Genomic DNA, 19862 nt, shown 5'->3' with positions numbered 1-19862 from the left:
AACAAAACTGTACACTGCAATCAAAGACAATCTGCACAAACTGCCAGCTCTACCATTGGAAACTACTGCACAGGAAGGATGGACACACAAGTAGTACTACAGAGCCAGGGATTAAGCTTGGAAAATGTGAATATTCTTGCTTCCAGAATCAAGTAAAATTTGCGAGGGACTGACTGCTAAATGACCACTGTGAGATGACTTGATCCAGAGGCCGGCTGGTTTTCAGCATTTATTCTGAAGTTTAGTGGCTGCTTTTTACTTCATTGTTTACATTCTGTTTTGAGGAACAGAAAGGGTTGCTCACCAAACAAGGAGACAGCTAAGAAAAGGCAAGTCAAATAGAGACACTACAAATAAAGACAAAAATAGTCTTCATGGCTGTTTTAACCACATGACTGTAGAGCAGTGGCCATCGTAGCTTGGTGATTTTTTTTTTCTTTCTCTGCCCCAAGATTTCACCTGTACCCAGGAGAGTGGCTAGGCAGGGCTGTAGTCACCTGATGCCTCAGTGCACGTCTGGACTCCAGGAGGGCAGCCAGCTGACATGCCCTTTGCTCAACACTCATGGGCACTTGGTCATGAGAAAATAAACGAGGAGATCTCTGCGAGACGAGGAAGGAGGCAGGATGTAAACAAACCAGCACAAAAAGGAATGGACACCAAAATGCCAGCCAAAAGGTATGACATTCACATGCACAACAGTAACAAAAGCTCTCATGTGAAAACTGGGGTTTTCTTCCCCCAGTATCTGCTTTTCTAATGAAGTGCTACATTTTGACCCTCAGGGGCAAGAAAAAAAATGGTTACATTAATTGTTATTCACAACTCTTCCTAGGACTGCTGCAGCCAAAATCAAACAAGCACACAGCCTTTCTCTCTGGCATTACCATCAAAAAATAATTTTAAAATGTGGCTTTATCATGCACCAAGGGCCTTATTTGTCAGTCTATTTCCCCATAATTCTGCATTCTCAAGGACTTCCTTTAAATTTCTCAATCTGTACTTATTTGTTTCTTAGATTTTGTGTACAGAAACATTTTAGGATAATGCATTTCGGTTCTCATAAAGAATGTATTAATTTCTTAAAGATGGTGGTATATGCAAAGTAAATACTTCACATGCCAAAGAGAGCATGTTTAATGAGCCTGTCTAAATAAAGCAAAGAACAGCAAAATCAAACACTCACAGAAGCTGCCAGTTTTACTTATGCAACTTCACTGTCCTACTTGTTCTTATTGCACTACATGTCAATACATCCCAGGCACAATATTTGACACCTCTGCTATTCTGGTCTTTCATATCAGTGTTCCTAAACTGTTGTGTGGTGCACTTGGTGACATGAAAAAAGACCTGGCAAGTGGCCTGCTATATAAGTCAGGACTACCACTGCAGTATCACACAGCCTTCAGCTAATTTGTTTTTAGAATACAAAAGGAAATGGACAGAAACTACAAACATGTGCATCAAGAAATCTGAGGCTTCATCTGTCAAGAATGCCAGGGTGCTGCTCTGTATTACTAATTGTCCTCCAATGCAGAGCAGAAAACTGAGTTCACACCCAGTTTACAGGAAACACTTTTCCCATTCAGATGCATTAATAATACTCTCTACTTTAAAGCTGCTTTCTGTTCCACCTACTCCTTCCTACTAGATCATTTTCACTAAAACTGGGGCCTGTTATGAAGCTGTGGGCTTCTGTGTCATTGCAGACACGTGTATTCATTCTCTACTGCCTATCAGAAAACACTCGGCCCACAAGAGGCTTTTGTTAGAACACATTCTGGAAGTTGCAACAGTTTTATTGCTGGCTCCCATTTATGACTTAATTCATTCAAAGCCTGTACTGGAATGTCAATTAATTTGTCAATATGAATTCAAATCAACCGGTCCTTTTGAGTGCCTATCTTTTATTTTCCCATGCTTCTGTATAATACTGAGCCATTCAGACAAACTGTTGAATATTTCATTGTTAAGAAGGCTTCAAAGTCTCTATACTAAATAATGCCTCATCATTTTTCCTTTTACTTTGGCCTGTAGGAGGCAAGATGGAATGCCAGTTGTTTAACCATCCAGAAAGCAAGCGGTGAACACAATGCAACCATGTTCGCATCAATTAGCACAAAACATAACTCTTCTTGTTCTGCTACAGCCACAGCATACTTCCCTAAAGAGGTGTAAGAGACAAAGAAGAACGAGAAGAGCTCAAGTGCTTGACCTAGGGCAAAATAAAAGCATATAGCAAACTGCTGAAGAAGGCTTGTTATGCATTTGTGTGGGTGTCACACAGGAAGGATTGCTCCTGACTGACTCTCAGCAGTTCCAGCGTGTTAACAGCAGCATTAGGATAAGTGTGCTTCCCCACCCCCTGTATTTGACCTCTGTATTGCACACATCCACCACAGCTCTGTGTCATCAGCACCCATGCCATTTGTTCATGCTTTTTTACCCTTTCCTGTCTGGGCCTCAGCTCCCCGGGATAGCCAGCACCAGGTTCCCTGAATCTCTGCAGGCAACAAATGATGAGCTTAAAAACAATCACAGACCAGCTTCCTAATCACAACACATTTTATCTGATTTTTCTTATGATGCAGGCAGAAAAGAAGCCACAAGAGCAGAAGTTGATTAAGAATATTCTAAACCTGGCAATACAAGTTGGCTCCTGTAGAGAATTTTTTTTAAGTATGTATTCATATTAGGTCTATAAACAAAAACATAATACCGCAATGTAATCAAATTAGTGCAATAAAGATGATAAGACACTCAGTATAACTCATACTGTGATGTTAGTTCAGAGGAAGGAGATAGAGAGTTTAAAAGAAGTGGCAGAATAAATGCAGTAGAAGAGTAGAATTAAAGGTTTTAAAAGACATCAGTATAACATGGATACAGATCCATCTGACTTGCTATGAGGCCTAGGCCAAGACAATTTTAGGGGAAAAAAAAAATCATTCCTAAGGAAAAAGAATGCCTCCAAAAGCAGATTACTCTTGACTGTCTCTAACATCAGTTCTGTAGGACAGAGGATAAAAATTCCTGAGTTAAAAGAAGGAAGACTTCCATAAAACACAACATAGAAAATGGTCAAAATACACTTGGCAGTAGCTGGCCTTCATGACTAAACTAGGCAACCAAAAAGACACAGGACAAACAAACACTTGGAGAGGTGACAGAAGGAAAATATAGAGCTACAAGATCCTTAGTGAGTGAAAATGAATTCCTCTATATGGAAAATGAACCCCACACTACAGATTAGAAGGTAAAACTCAGCATTTAACTGCCTTAGTTTCTCCATCTGTAAGGCTGGGGAAAACCTTTCTTCTTTCATAAAATGTTTCCAACCAAATTTGCAAAGGATTTTGACACGAGGCAGGCAGCTAGCTATCACATCATCTGATATTACACTGCAGTTTAAATGCAGGTTTTGCTCACCCATTCTACCTAGATGTCCTCTCCTATATCTTTCTTGAAAAGGCTGCTGCTCACAGCGTGGCAGAAAATCAACTCCCTGTTTGTCAAGACAGTTTCAAATGGGATCAGTAGGCAGAGCTGATCTATCTTGCAGAGGCAGACACCACAGAATGAAAGAATGTGTGTCCTGGAGGCTGACAATAATTAGACCAGATAAACTGCAACATGTAATTAAAATTTGAAAAATCAGCAATAAGGCAAGTGAAACTTTCTGCCAAAGAATAAAACTTGTCTACTCTGCTAAAAGGTAATGCTCCTTTACAGTTTATAGGCTCAAGAGCTTAGCCAAGAAAGCTCAGCTTCACCTCTGGGGAAATTAATTTGTACAATCCTTATGTGATGTCATGACAGCTCTATGGGACTGCAACTGTCTTTTCAGGACCTTTAGCTCAGGATTGATCAAGAAGTGGATTTGAAAGTAGAAAAACAGACAATTTTGAAGGATACAACTCAAAGAAGCACAATGACAATATACAAGAAAACAAAAATACTAGAAGGATTTCAGGTAATATAAAATTGGGACAACAAATACATGTGCACAAACATCTGGATGCACATTTATACAGTGTGCTCACAACAGCTTTCACTGCTCCAGGTTCAAAGCCAGACTGAGACAAAAGCCTGGTGTGGGAGAAACAGAAGGACCACAGTGGACATGTGAAGGCCAGTACAGCATTCAAAAGCCACTTCAGATAAGCAATCCTATAAAAGTTTCATGGATACAAGAGCAAATTTTCAGTCACACCTATTTAAATGGAGAGTGGAGGTGGAACAAAATTTAATTTTCTTTCCGTGCATTACTCCAAACATTTAATTTCTACTTTGCTGCACCTCAAAGCTGAGAAAGGGTACTGTGATAAAAAATCTGCCTACAGCAAAATCTCAGTCTCCAGTGGAGACTCCTCATGCTTCCAGTGAGTTAATGCTGCCCTACCTTCCTAACCTAAGAGGCTGAGAAACCCCCATTAGCACCTGAAAGAAAGAAAACTGGCAGTGTATTTGCAAAAAGCTGTTTGGTAACTGAGCTAGTCACTTGTACAAGCAGCAATGAAGAGAAAGGGACAGAGCATGCAGAGGGAATCACCTGCTGCCTGGGATACGATGGAGAGGAGGATGGAGTGGAAGAAGAAAGCATGATCACTTTTTTGGGGCAGGTCCGAGAACGTTCCTTATGCCTCATCTTTTTTTAAAACAGAAAAAGAAAAAAAATCATAATAATGGTAGAAAAGAGGTAACATTACCAATGGTTTGGTGAGACAGGGCAGAATGCATGAACTGAGACCATGACCCTAAGCTCACACCTCTCCCAAATTAGCTAAAGCCACAGAGTATCTGAAGCTGAGATCCGAATTTTTACCCAGAGCCATACAATCACATTTGATTGACAGTGAACACAGATTTGTATCATTCAGCAATTAAACCAACAGCTTTTGAGTCAAGGTCTTATAATCAGTTAAAGGCAAAATTTGGAACTCTCCATAGCACAATTGGACTGTTCTCTTTACTTCATGAAAAATTACTTATTGCTGAGCCTTAAAAGGCTTAAAAATATCCATCCTGTTGACCTAATTACTCTTGCTTGCAGCTCATTACTAATACAATTCAAGTCTCAGTGTTCTGCTCCCAGCTCCAGATCCCTCCTCTCTAACTTACAGACATTACACCATCTCAGGCAAGCTAAAATGTACTACATTCTATGACTACATTCCATTAAAACAGAAATCCAGCTGGTTTATAGATAAAATAGAGCTGTATTTAATAGTCTGCCTATTACACAATGCACATACATGTCCTCAGTTTATCACACCAGAAAACACGCCCTTCTAGTGCTGTACTCCTTGTAATGTAGGGATTTTCTCTGCCATTTCTTGTTTATTAATGAGCCTTCAGTCTGATTTTTTTTTTCCTGCTGAGTTCTCACCAGAGTATATCTGGAAATGGTTGCACTGGGAAAAAACAAAATGCTGTGTACCCAAAGCCAGTGTTAGATAAGTCTCTAAAAAAACTGCATGTGGTATAGAGATGTTACAGATGTTTATTACTGCCCTTGCAGATGAGCTGGCACTAACATCTGTTTGGGTGCTCTCTTCCTTTTCAACAAAACAGTTAGATAAATAGTACACTCCTCTATCTCAAACAGATGCTAAAAGCAGCTTAAACTGAAGCATATGACTCTGCACTGCAGTGGATGAGGAACATTTATGTTTTAAAAGGCTTAGCTATGAAGTCACTCATTAAAAGCATGGCAACATTCTCAGCCACAGAGCTGCTCATGGATTTTCATCTGTCCATGGCCAAGTTTGCATTTCAAACGTCAAAATTTTCACAAACTTGCTTATTTTTCCAAGGCAAATCTCAGAATACAGTATTGGATGAATGCATGAAGTACGTGTTCTATCAGTCCTCAAAAGAATAAGCAGCAGATGTCCAGAGGCAGAAAAGATGTGCACCAAAAGACATGGGATCTCCATCTTACAAGTACCTTTGTACACATCAAACATGATTTAAGCCTATGTATGACACACAAAAGCTGTTGCAGACAGGAGACCTACGGAATAACAGACGACTGCTGAAGGCTACAAGATGAAGGTCTGGAAATCCAGGGCAAAATTCAGTTTAAAAGGTTTGTCTCTCACACCATGCCCAGTCAGATCCTCTTCTAGATAGACCATATGGCTTTCAATGGCTTCATGATCCTGGATGAGATGCTCTTTCCCAAAAGCAGCCAGAATGGCTCAGAAAGCATAGAGCACATAATGGAAGATGTTCATGTACAAGCAAGCATTCATTTGAGGAGATTAACCACCACACCATGAAACACAATCCAGCCTTTTTAGGTGACATTACCATCATATAAAAAATTACATTTCCACTGTGCGCATTCACTTCACAATATCTTCGTGCATCATTAGATGCTGCTGTGGTGCTCATAAGAACACAAAACCAATTTTGACAACACAGGTCAACAACTCAAAAGTGTAACTCAATAAATTCAACTTTATAATCCAATTCACAAGGGATGCTGGCCACACAGAATGCTGTGAGAAGCAGATTGGTGAGGTTTTTAACCCCTTTGCTCTTTGGAAGGTATTGCCTAAGAGAGACAGCATTAAAAGTCTTGTGATGAAAGCAAAAACTGCTTCAGAACAGATTCCACCAGGATTTCACTCTTTCTAGGAATTCTCTCTTAGCAAGATACCTCTACCTCACCTATACAACACACAGAGGTATCCTGCCTTACAAGCTCAAGGAAACTGCTCACCTAATATCTTAATTCAAGGGTAAAGCAAGATTCTGTATTTAAACTGGTAAGCAAGTACAGCTAAGGATCTCTATCTGCCAGATACCAGCAGGCAATACCCCAAGGCAGATGCCAATTTCTCACCTGAACTGTGGGTCCAACCCAGAAAATTTCCTTTGCAACTCTCTTCCTTGCAACCACTTTTATGCTTTTGCCATGTACTATCCTCTTCCATGCAGTTTCCAAAAGACAGGAAGAACCAAACCTGTCAATCATATAACTGCCCTTCTCCCAGAGAGAAGATCTCAACTTCATTTTGCCAGCTAGTAAGAACATTAGGCAACCTGTGGTTTCTTTCAGTAACATCCCCCCCCTTTGCTCCCTTAGGAGTTGCTTTGCTCCTCTCCAAAGCACTCTCCACTAGAAGGTATTTGCTATGTGATATTTCAGTCAGTAGTAGCAGGACTTTCTGCTCATTAACTTCAACACCTGCTCCAAAAGAGAAACCTTTCCAAAAGCTTCATGAACAGCTCTTTCTAGCAAACATATATCATCCCTAAAGAGTCTGTCAGAAGGAATAGTAATCCTTTACAGCATGGGCAGTGACAAAGTTCTGGAATGCTCTGCCCAGGGAGGTGGTGGAGTCACCACCCCAGGATGTGTTGAACAAAGCCTGGGATGTGGCACTGGGTGTCGTGGTTCAGTTGAGGTGTTGGGGCTGGGTTGGACTCAATGATCTTGAAGGTCTCTTCCAACCCAGTCATTCTGTGATTCTGTGACAGGTCCTGGTATTCAGCAGCACTTCTCTGTTGGCAGTGTGTCACCCAGGGATGAGCTACAAAGCCAGAGTGACCAATGTCACCACAGAAGGCCAGTCCAGCACCATCAAAAGGTGCAGTCTCACACCTATCAGGTTCTGCCTGCCAAAGCAACCAGAACCAGAAGCCTCAGCAGCCAGCTGAGGTACTGCTCAATCACCAGCTTCCTGCAGGAGGGGTTTTCTGTCCAGGCTTGGCAAAGCTGGCTGCTTGGCTCAGCGGTCTCAGCTGGTCTCTGTTTAGTCAAGAATAAATGGCTCTGTGCACATCCATGGCTTTTCAACAAAGGTAACTGATATTCTTCCCTTCCCCAGGCACACAGTAAGGAACCTTTGGAACAGGGATCCCTATCAGTGGGGTGTTGATCCTTCTGTATCCTGCAGATTTTGCATCCTTGAGACCCAGATTTGTACTTCTTCATTACAAAAGCACTGCAAATCCTGCAAGACATCTGGACCCAGGAAGCAATAATCTTTGGTTGATGCAGTAGAGCCAATCAAGTAAAGATCATCTCCATGTGCAACACTGAGAGGAAAATCATCTGTTCAAGGCAATCACTGCCAGTGTTGAAAAAAATCATTTCAATCCTCTGAAAGTAAAAATGTTGCAGAAAGATTTTTGAAAGATATGCCCTACATTCCTATACAGAGATGCTATCAATGTCAAGGAAAACATTTTTTAAAAAATTTCTTTTAAGTTGTGTAGTGCAGGTATAAACAAGAACAAAAAAACCCCAAAAAAACTACTCCCTAGTGAGGAGAAAAACCCTCACTAAAAACAGGAAATAAAACTTTGTCCTTTTCTTTCTATCCATGACAAAATAATAACAAAAAGAACTTCTGTATTTCACTAGAAAGGCCTAATTATAAAGCCTTCATAAATTTCCAGTAACAGGTTCAAATAGAAATCTCAAAGGTGCAGGAATGTGACATTTTCCAAGTGCTAAAACAGAGAGAGATAGCCAGTGCAATCCAGTTTTTCTTTTTCTAGGAAGTAATATAAGCAGTGCTCATCAGCTCACTTAATTTTGTACAGCTTTTTTGCTCGAGGTTTTTTTTCTGCCTTAATGAGTGTTCTTGAGAAATAAAATTTGCCTTAATCATGAATTATGTGAATCCATCTCAAAATGCTCTTAGACTACAAAGATGATTTTGATGAGACAAAAGTTAGAAGAACAAACACTGAGTCAGGAAACCAAAGCATCCTGACAATAATTCCCCTGGGCTTAGGTCTTCTTCCTTGAAGAGAAATCTTCTAGATCAGGGCACCAGTCATGACATGCAGCATTAATTGTGCTGAATGGCCTCAGACACGAAGATCACCATGAATCCATAGTCATCAAGAACAGTCAATTTCCAAAGCAGTGTCATCTTCTTCCTCTTGACTCCAAAGTATGCTCTGATTAAACTACAGCCAGAGAGAAGTAGATGTTTCTCCAAATTATGGCTGTCAGCAGAATACCTCAGAGGAGGCCATTTGCACAAGCAAACAGTGGAAGCAGATGAAGCCAGTGAAGTAAGTGTCCCTAAATGCCTGAAAAGATCATCCATCAGAAGCTTTAGTTTTGGAAAGTGCATGGCTGAAAGAAAAACAGCAGCAATGACAATGGCCTAAAACATTGGAGAGAAAATAAAATTTGATACCAGCTGATTTTTCTGCTGTTGGTCCCTATTCTGTGGAAGAAAACCTAAAATGTACTGAATTCTCAGTAACACAGGAGTCTGCAAAGCAACAAGTGTGGGAAGCTGGCAAGGAAAGCTGCATTAAAGAAAGGGAAACCACAGGAAAATCTGCAACTACAGAACACTTAAGATTTCACATAGGAATAGAAAAACTGATAACCAATTTTACTATTTATATCAAGGAAGAGCTTTAATATCATAGATAAGACATCTTTACCTCACAAGTTTCCATAATTGCTTACATGTTTCCTTCATTTCTAACAGAAGAATCTAGAAATTCTATAGCAAAAATTTCTGCTGCAACATCCATGAAAGTCTTGTTAAGTTGAAACTAGCATAAGAGGGCAAGGAAAATTGGATTAAATACTTTTGAAACATTAAACCATACATCATCACCAAAGGGAAACGTCGACTTTTATTCACTGCAAGTTATTTAAAATAACAGACTCAGACAAGATGCTGGAAAAGGACTGGCTTAAAAACACAGCAGTGATGATGGGTGGTGTTGGGTGAGAAAATGCACTGTAGTGAGAGTGAGTTTCTTTACCTGTTTCCACTGGGGTATGGGAGCAAGGCGGCCCTGCTCTCGTCTGCTGGATGGCTGGCTGTGGCCACGCTCTTGGTAAGGCAGGACAGGTTGCTGCATGCAGGTTGTAGGGAAGGTGGGACCAAGGAGGAAAGATAAAATAGTGAAGGAAACTCAAAGAAAGCCATAGCAATGGAATACAGAATAAGACAGACAAACATTTAAGAAAAAAAAAATAAGGGTAGGGGGGAATTCATTTAGCAAGTAAAATATAAAAAGGAAAAAAAACATCCAAAAATGGGAAACTTCACATATTTTTGGACCTTTTCTTTCATTTCATTGTTTCTTCAAATCATTGGCTGAGTATGCCAGCCAATGTGTGGCAGCTGAAGAAACATTTTATTGTGTGGATAGACATGGCCATTCTGATTATGTTACACTACAAATGCTGATATGTAGTGTGGCAGAGATAAACTTGACCTGGCTTTCAAGCAGCCAGCTCAGGTCCCACTCACGATGTGGCCATGGCACAGAGCTTGGCACAAGCTGTGGGGATGGACTCATGCAGCAGAGCAAGGACTCTGGCACTTAAACCACACTGAGCCTCATCCTGCTGACACTGCACTGCCAGCAGCAGCTTGAAGTGACTCAATCTAACATCAAAGACAACTAGCCTGCAGTTGCAGCAGTTCAGATACCATCCTGGAGAACAAACGAGCCTCTCTTGGAATGACACAAACACTCTGATTGCCAAGAAACTCCCAGGCATTTATCTGCTGCACATCACACACACGTACAAAGCTATCACAGTTCACAAGAGCAAACAGATGTAACCTGCTATGAAGATGTTCAAATCAGAAATCAAATGGTTATTCTTAAAGAGCATAAGCAGAACATTCCTGGAAAGTTTTTAAAGAGCAATAGTAGTTATAAAAGAAACTCAATTGCTGGTCTTCTCCACCCTGTACTTGTAAATTTTAAGCTTTGGGTAAACTTCACTTTTCTCTAGGAGAGCCTTTGAAGTAGAAAAGCAACACTAACATCCAATCTTGAAGAATGCATGCTATCATCCATGGTTTTCATCTACAATTCCAAAACAAGGGGTTTATTATCCATCTCCTACCTGTCTTCGTAAGTTTGAGGACGGCACTGGTGCATTCTCTTCAAACTTGGCCAGCAGCTGGGTTGCCATGGACTTGACTTTGTTCTGGTTCCCAATGGCAGCATCAATTCTCCTCTCTGTCAGGGCACTCACCAGTGTGGGCCTTTCTTCCCTGTAGCTTCGTGGGAGGTCCTCCTAACAATCAGTGACAGCAAAATTTAACAAGATACAACCAGATCACCTTTTCCTTTCTACCCCTTTGCTGTGAAAAGTCTCTTACACTATAGATAACAAATCTCTTAGCCTCACTTGAAAGCTCACATTTTAATTTCCTTTGGCAAGTCATCAGATGTTCTGCTAAACTTTACTGATCTTCTCAATCTTATTTGATACCTACCAAAAAGACCTCAGCTGAAACACCCCTGTGAAGCCCCTGACATAAACCAACGGCTCATCTTCAAACAACAAACCCAAAGCACTGAATTCTAATTCACCATTATCCATTTGGCTACAAACACTGAATTTGAAAGACTGCCTTATGGCCATACTGGAAATGTTTGTGCTTTTTGCACAAACCAAAGTTAAAGTTTAAATATGCATCAAGCTTCTGACAATGCCACATGACTTCACTGAGAAGTTTTGAGTGTTGATGTCCTCACCAAACCATAGCAATTTGCAATAAATACAGAACATCAGGGAACTGCAACATTTCATTTGTTATGTAGTATTCTTTCATAATCATTAGTAAAATATTTGTATTAAAGATACCATGAAAGTGTAACCTCTGAAGAAGAATTAAATTTTATCTTAAAAATCCTATATAATCCCTGCCTGGATATTAAAAAAAATGAAAGAACTGAAGTGGGGAAAAAGGCACCTACCATTTATTTTGCTCCCTGACATCTCTCACTGTAATACTTACATCCTCAGATTGGCTGGTTTTTCTCCTCTTTCCTGCACCATCCAGTTCCTTTTCTTTTTTGTCCTGAGAACAGGAGGAGTAGGGGAAAAAACAAAAATAACTCTCATACCTCTCTGGGCTGAAATAAGTGTCATCAGTGCTCTTAATCAGTTTAGTTGCAAAGCTTACTTAATTCCCTCTTGCTCATTCTCCATTTGTTTAACAAAAGAGTTTTTTTCCTAGATACTCTTTAAGAAATTGTAACCTTCAACTGGACAATTCTTCAACACCTTCAAATCATCAAAAACTGAGCAATTAGCTATACTCCAAGAGAAAATATATGCCCAAATACTACCACAAGGCTAAGCTTTTAAGACTGAAATACACCTCTGAGAGTACATACTACAGATGTAATTTTGCAGTCATAAATGCCATGTATTATCCCACACCAAGAGCTGGTGAACACATGGTCTCTTGCAGACTAACAAACACTACCACCTGCATTTTTAGCACCATGCTTGGAGAGCAGCCTGCCAGACCCGAGTGCTCCCAGGGCCGTGCCTGCTCACCTTGGGAGTGCGCTTCCGAGAGATGCTTTGTCCCAGTTTGCTGAGGAAGGAGATGGGAGACTTGGTACTGGCAATCAGGGCAGCCTTCTCTTCTGCATTCAGCTCCAGGGCATCTGTTAGTGACAACAGGCAGAACAAGGGAATGCCATGAAGTTTTTTTCTGCAGTGCTGTTATTAAATACACAACTGAAGGACTCACTGATTATTTTTAATGTAGCAGTCTTTCTTAAATTCTCTGTACAAAATAACTGATGTCTAGAATTAATACCTTTCTCAGCTATGCTATTTTTTCATTTTGCCCAAAGCAGTTCTTTCAGGGTTTATAATCACCCATAACAGATGCTATGCTTCCTCTATTTACTTTTACATTTAAAGAGCATGATTTAAGGAACATGAGCATCTGTATTCTTAAAAAGAGTACAGAGTTTTAAAAATAATACACAATACATACTATATTTTTAAAAGGCTATTAAACCAAAATTTTCCCCCTCACCAGAGAGATATATGTGAATTAAGATCATCAGCAATAAAGAGCTGTAACAACATTATCAATATTTAAAGGCTGTCCATATTGATTTGGGCTAGGTAATGACATCTTTCAGTTCTGCTCAAAGATGTTTTGGCCTGGAGTTAGTCTCACCATTCACAGATGATAAATAGGTATAAAACTCAGCTGGTGTTTTGAATCTACCTGTTCAACAACTACTAGCAAGGCACATTAGCTAAGACAAACAATAGTAAGAAAGCAGAAAACTTATCTAGTAGTGGTGAAGTGAGTTTAGAACTTTTGAGGCCATTATTGTATATTAACTCTTATTTTGCTCCTGCTGCTGCTAACATCATATTTATGCTGCTAACTGCTCTTTATCAGCACCAGTAACAAGCCAACATTTTGTAATGTAAAGCTACAGTGGGCAACCACTCAATGTGCTCATGCAGAAGCAGCATGAAAGTAACTGAAACCCACACATTCACCCTAGAGCAGTCTTTAAACCCCACAAAAGTGCCCCAAACTGCTTACCACTAGAGGGGATGGTGTCTTTGAACATCTCATAGAACTGTGTGAGGTACATCACCATGGACAGCTTATCTGGCTCTCCAACAGATGCCATTTCCTTTCCAGTCATAATGGGAGAGATCCCAAACTCTTTCTCAGCGATGTCAAAGGCCAGTTGGTTGTTCTTCTCCACATCATGCTCATCCAAGGAATCAAAGTCTCTGCAAAGGGCAAAAAGAGGCCTTGCACTGAATCAAGTAGAAACCAGTCTTCTGAAAGAACTCAGACATCCACCTTTTTTTTTTCACTTGAAATCTTAACTTTATTTGCCACCAACATGGCCAAGTTGATGCTACTTAACTACAGTGAACTTTGGCTCAAATATATGCTTTTAAAATTTGTTTGCTCTCCATAAACACCCAGACTTTTCTTCTTAAAAAGCATTTTCCTCTGAAATACATCTCCACTTCCTTCTTTGCTGAAAGACTGTATGTAATCCCCTACATAAAATCTTCCATGTGCTGGGAACTAAATGAAATCTTGACTTTTTGTCCCCTTTTCTCTTGACTGATCCATATTTTTGTCCCGTAATCCCCTACATAAAATCTTCCGTGTGCTGGGAACTAAATGAAAATTGACTTTTTGTCCCCTTTTCTCTTGACTGATCCATATTTTTGTCCTGCTGGCTTTTCCCAAAACTTGTGCAACTATATTAAAAAACTACAGCTTGTAGAGTATTACATGAACCATTTTAAAAGCTGTTTGAACTCCCCACAAGCTATAAAGCTATTAAACAGTGAAGCTTGGGTTCACTCAAGTACACCAATACAGAAGTAATTCAGTGCATATGGATTGGAATAATTCCACAATTTTGCAGTATGTTTTACAGTGGATTACGTCTTCAAGTACAGCTCTAGAAGTTACTTTTTCTGATGTCCCTTTGGGAAGTTGGAGACATTTCAGATTAAAGTACCAGAGTCTTTGCTATCATCACTTTTTCCAGCCAGTGTTTTCCCATTCTAGAATCTGGGCACTGTTTCACCCAATATATCACTGAAGAGGACACCTCTGCCATTCACCCAACCACCAAGTCGGTGTGCAAACAGCAACAACCTCTTAATTTAGGCTGTGGGTCACTACTTCTAGAAATGGCAGCCTGCAAGTCTTTAGAAAGAGCTGCTTTGTTGAAACAGGAAATTCATAAAGGACTGTGCAGAGACTTGTTCACAAGAGATTTAACTGAAGCTATGAACTATTCCTTACTCACTTCACACATAAAGTCTGTCAGTCAATAATGCTTTCCAGTCAGTACCAATTTGAAGCTTAATTCTGCCAAATCATCCAGAAGGGAAAATGACAACACATTTATTTTCAAATTCATCAAGCTATCATGACCTTCCCCTCTGCTAGTGAATCACTGGATATTGGTTTCTATCAAGTTTAATTGAATTAATTTCAATCCATTTCTTCATAAGTCACAAATGCACTGCCTCCAACTCCATATTATTAGTTCCAAACACCACTAATTTCCTGCTCTTCCCAGTTATGTGAAGCAGCCAGTTACTCACATTAAGTCTGGACGGTATCTGTGGATAATGGCACACAAAGCTAAGCCACTTTTCCATGACATTGTCAGATCTGTCACATTAACACCAGCATATCCATCAGTCTGCCTCTGGCACCAACTGAGCAATTTACTAGAGCGAGCTACAGACTCTGTAAAAAAATAGCACATTTGAAAAATAGAAATGAACAACAACTCATATTCTAAGTACAACACAAGCCCCATGAATCAACAAGGAAAACTTTGATATAAAAAACAAGTGGGTAATGGAGGACAGATACTTATTTTCTTTTAAAAATACTATCAATATCTATTTTAAATCCAAGGAAGTATTTTTATTTTGCTGAAAAGTAATTATTATCTAAGTTGCAACTTGCCAGACTTTTCACCCTAGCTATTGTAAAAGAGCCCCAGGAAATATAAAACAGTTGCAAAGGCTTGTTAAATATGATCAAAAGGACATACAGTAGCAATGTAGCTCAGATATACTATTTCTAGTGGAAGAACAGACAAATGTACTTCTGTAATTTCTTCATCTCCCTTGAAAACTTTCCTTTAAAAGCACTGACCTATGCTGACCTTGTCTTACCAGAAGGTCTGATGAGATTGTAGCCTAAAGGGACATGGCTGCAGGGCAAAGAGCAGAGACTACACAGCTATTCAGCAGTGAAAGGGAGGCTTAGCAGCAAAGAGCCACCCTGGGAATCCCAAAACACTATCTGGGCATCCAAGACAAGGCATGCAAAGGAAAAGTCTGACATACCCCTCAGGGTAGAGACAAGGAGACAGCTACTCAAATGCTTATCACAAGGCATCTAGCTCTCAGAATAATGCAAGCAAAGTGAGGTTTCATTTAGCTGAGAGATGAGACAAAGAAAAGGAAAGCAGGAACATGCAAGACTGCACAAGCAATACCTTCTGATACATTTTTAAGAGTACTGAGTCTACTGTTAGAGTGAACTCAGTCCAGGCTTCTGCACTTTAGGCAAGGACATTGTTAGAGATAAAGGAGGTGGAAAGAACTGCCTATACAAACAAATATGCTTAGAAAGTTAACAGCATTATAAAGCAAGAGAAATTAGGCAAACAAAAATAAATTCCCATGCTAATGGAAACTTGAAAAATTGTAAGCTCAGACTGTTGACAAAACAATTACTGGGTACATTTTCTAAATGAAGAGAATGGTTAAGTAATATCCTACAGCCCTGCTGCTCTCTAGTTCCTGCACTGGTCCAGCTCCAGAATACCAAAAGGAATAGGACAGCAGCCAGGCCTACCATTTCGAGTCAGCTTTGGTGTCCTGGAGTTCACAAAGTTCTCTATCTCCAGGTGAATGTCTTTCAAGTCTCCTGTATTATACAAGTGGCGTACCTAAAATGACACACAAAAACATTTAAGATGATCAACACATGCCATCCACCTCAGATACACACAAAAATAACCAGAAGAGAATAAGGAGACATCCCAAGCTACAAAAAGGAAGATAAGTACATGTAGCTAGCAAAAATCCTACCCAAGAACCTCACATCAGCAAAGATCAGCTCATTGGTGCTAAACAGTCCAGCTGACTGCTGCTGCTCAGTGGATACCAAATTGCAATGACAGACTGCTAGACTGGATTCTTGCAAAGAAAATGCACAAGCACACGTAGAAAACACAAATTTATAGGTTTTCCTGTATCATTATATCACAATTAAAATTATCAAAATCAAACATCCCTAAAAAGAAATTTGTTCAAGTACAAAAGTCTGTTCTTGACTGATGCAACTGCCTTTCACTGCTTCCATGCTACACACATCACTGTTCCCAAAACACTGGCACAGCTTCACCTGAGGAAAGGCACTGCAGATGGCAAGCACTCAGGAGCACCATTTGTGACTCACCTGCTGTGGCCTCAAGAAGTTGACATTGATATTGGGATATCGAGTGGCAGGATCAATGCTGTAGTGGCTGAAGTTTTTACTCACGTTCTCTGGGGTGGTCTGAGGCAGCAGCCTGTAAATGCTTTCCCTTGGGAAAATAACACAAAAAAAAAGTTTGGGGTTTTGTTTTGGTTCATCTGTTTTGTTTAGGCTTTGTGGTGGTTTGGAGTTTTTGGTTTGTTTTGGTTGGTTTGAGGTTTTGTTCTGTTTTTAGTTTTGTTTTGTTTTTTTTAAAGATGCATCACTACTACTATGGCTAAGTAAACTCTGGAGAGATAAACATTCAAATCAGAAATCTAACCACTTCAGACATTGCATAGCTAACAATCAGCATAACCATATTAAAATCTGTAATTTAATATGACTTCAGAATTCCAAAGGAAGGAAGAGAACAATACACTAAGCGAAACTGAAGGGGCTGCTCAGTACAATAGAGACACTGAGACACAGAAAGGGCTCAGGAAGAGGGGGCACCAAGTGGACTGGAGCATTTGTCCTGTGAGGAGAGGCCAAGAAAACTGAATCTGTCCAGTATGTGGAAGAGAAAGCCCAGGGAAGATCTTACTGCTCTCTGAAGTGGCTAAATGACAGGTGATGAAGTCTGGCTTCAACAGCAACGTTATTTTCCTCACTGTTTTTTTTTAAATTCAAGAAAGTGGAACTTTAAGTATGAATTGTGCCATTGTGCAATTTTAGAAATTATACTATGGTTCCTGATGGTCAGAACCTGCAGTTGCTGAAGTTTAAAATAGGACCTAAAAACTGTTGCTTTTACACACTCCATCTTCTAATTACCCAAGTTCTGATCTCCAAGAGAGCTCCTTGAGTCACCAAAACCACACTCAGGCAAAGCTGATTAACACATCAAGAATGCAATACTTCAGAAGACACAAGATTCTGTTTGGCTTACATGAAACAAAGTGACTAAGGACAACATGAAAGATAGCAGGTCACAGCTTCCTTACAAGGAAATAATAAGAAGTATTTGTAAGATAATAGGAGACAGCAAGAACTGTTGTATCTGGTACTTAAAAGGCACCCACATCTTCATCTGGTTTGCCATTGAAGGGCTGGTGACAGTTAGTCAGGCTCACTTTGTCCATGCAATGTCAATAAGCACCTAAAAAAAGATTCCTCATCTAATCTTTTAAAATTAGGACCAGGAATAACAACATTTTTTACTCTTCCATATACTTGAGTTTATCAACTCCTTTGAATTTTTTTTAAACTGAATTATACCCTCATGCATTCTTTAAAAACAGTGAGAGTCTGTATCTTCCATTCTGTCTACATATTTGTACTAAAAGAAACTGTAATCAATGATGAGATGTTGGAGGATTGGATTAGAACTGTAAATGTATTCACTTTCTCCATTACCTCTCTGCAAGCACTTCCAAAGGACTGGCTCCAAGCGACCAACTTCGTACCATCCAAGCAGAGTCCATTGCAGCCAAAAATCCCCTGGCTATTCCAGTTCCCATTGGCCAAAACGGCTGATATTACAGGTTACCAAAGGAAAAAAAAAAAGAAGCAGAGAAAGACAAAGCATCACTTAGGGAAAATCTTGAAGAAGCATCAAGTACACATTCAGGCAGTAATCTGCTGGGAAATTGTAACTCAGTAATTAGCTTCAAGCTGCACTCCCACTGGGCTAGAGGAAACCAGATGTACGGTGAACAGCTCACGAGCTCTCCCAAAGCCAGTGTCCCTCTATTTCCAACTGTAATTCATAGCCTGGGGTGCCTTAACAGCTTCTCTTCAAGACAGCACTTTTTTAACCAGCTACAAAATGCTAACTACTAGCAGGCCTACAGTAGGTTCTGTAGAGAGTCAACAAGAAGCAGATGGAACAGACAGAACTTCAGAAAAAGCTCTGCACACATTTTCTTAAGCGCGATCATTACCACGCTAAAAATTCTGTTTTCCCAACACTCCCACCCTTCCTTCCAACCTCCCACTTTATTCTATAACAAACAGCAGCTCTCCTTAGAGTGCCTCTCTGTCAGGCAGCACGTATCTCAGTGCTGGGTGCAAAGGCTTGTGCTCACTCGGAGCTGGACACGAACCTCCAGGAGGCTGTCCCCGACCAGCGCCACAAGGAGCTGGTGGCCGTTCTGCTCGCGCACCAGGGCCGCGTTCTCCGAGGCGTACATGCACGTGAAGTCAAACATGGCCACGTCGGGCTGCCCATAGTGGTTGATGGCAAAGTCCAGAGAGGGCAGCTGCTGGTTAGTGGAGAAATCTGCTGCCTCCCTGGCGTAGTTCAGCAAAGCCTCCTGGTCCACGTTCTCCCGGGAGAGCAAGACCTCTGTGTCGGCATGGTCCTGCCAAAACCAGCAAAGTTAAAGTGCCATGGTCAAACCCACAAGTTTGTTTTAAGACTGGTATATATTGAAGCTGGCATTAAAATTCTGACAAATCTACTCATACAAATTTGCCTTCTAACTTCTTTCATTTCTATCTGTGTTAATGCTTCCAGGAGAAAATCTATTGTATTTGCGAGGTGCCCTGTGGCAGGAAGGAATGATGAATCTGACTCCCTGTTCTCAGAAGGCTAATTCATTACTTTATGATACTATATTATACTAAAGAATGCTATACTAAACTATACTAAAGAATACAGAAAAGCTACTTACAGAAGGCTAAAAAGATAATAATGAAAACTCGTGACTCTTTCCAGAGCCTTGACACAGCTTGACCCTGATTGTTTCATTGGTTTCATGTGAATTGTTTTGACTTATTGGCCAATCACCTGTGGATAAACAATCTCCAAACACATTCCACATGTGAGCACAACACAGGAGAAGCAAATTATATAAGAATTTGTTTTCCTTTTTCTCTGAGGCTTCTCAGCTTTCCAGGAGAAAATCCTGGGTGAAGGGATTTTTCAGAATATATGACTGTGAAAAACTATAGATTTTGTATTGCAAACAGTAATCAGTCTTGCTTGCATTGCTGCATGTGAAAGGGCTAAGAAACTTCTGAGCATTTTTCATTCACATAAAATAAGGGAATCTCATCTAAACTATTAAATGTTCCTTCAGCATATTTTATCTTAGCATGAGCAAAACT

The 19862-nt window shown here is 40.2% G+C and overlaps 1 protein-coding gene across 1 annotated transcript in view; it reads right to left on the bottom strand.

Annotated features, from left to right (window-relative positions):
- The window catches only part of MICAL3 (microtubule associated monooxygenase, calponin and LIM domain containing 3), a 158719-nt gene that overhangs the window by 74971 nt on the left and 63886 nt on the right, over positions 1-19862 (bottom strand). The window contains exons 8-20 of the mRNA XM_039708267.1: positions 18857-19114; positions 18168-18283; positions 16752-16878; positions 16146-16239; positions 14873-15020; positions 13329-13525; positions 12308-12420; positions 11760-11822; positions 10859-11032; positions 9757-9849; positions 4553-4648; positions 2447-2503; positions 498-602 (exon numbers count right to left, since the gene is read on the bottom strand). Coding sequence (XP_039564201.1) covers positions 498-602; positions 2447-2503; positions 4553-4648; positions 9757-9849; positions 10859-11032; positions 11760-11822; positions 12308-12420; positions 13329-13525; positions 14873-15020; positions 16146-16239; positions 16752-16878; positions 18168-18283; positions 18857-19114 — 1641 coding nt within the window. The remainder of the gene's footprint in view (positions 1-497; positions 603-2446; positions 2504-4552; positions 4649-9756; positions 9850-10858; positions 11033-11759; positions 11823-12307; positions 12421-13328; positions 13526-14872; positions 15021-16145; positions 16240-16751; positions 16879-18167; positions 18284-18856; positions 19115-19862) is intronic.

This window comes from Passer montanus, unplaced genomic scaffold (assembly GCF_014805655.1).
Source record: "Passer montanus isolate IOZ18808 unplaced genomic scaffold, ASM1480565v1 scaffold20, whole genome shotgun sequence".
In the NCBI taxonomy this organism is placed as follows: Eukaryota; Metazoa; Chordata; class Aves; order Passeriformes; family Passeridae; genus Passer; species Passer montanus.
The sequence above is the reverse complement of the archived record's forward strand: the minus strand, read 5'-3'. Positions and strand labels throughout refer to the sequence as shown.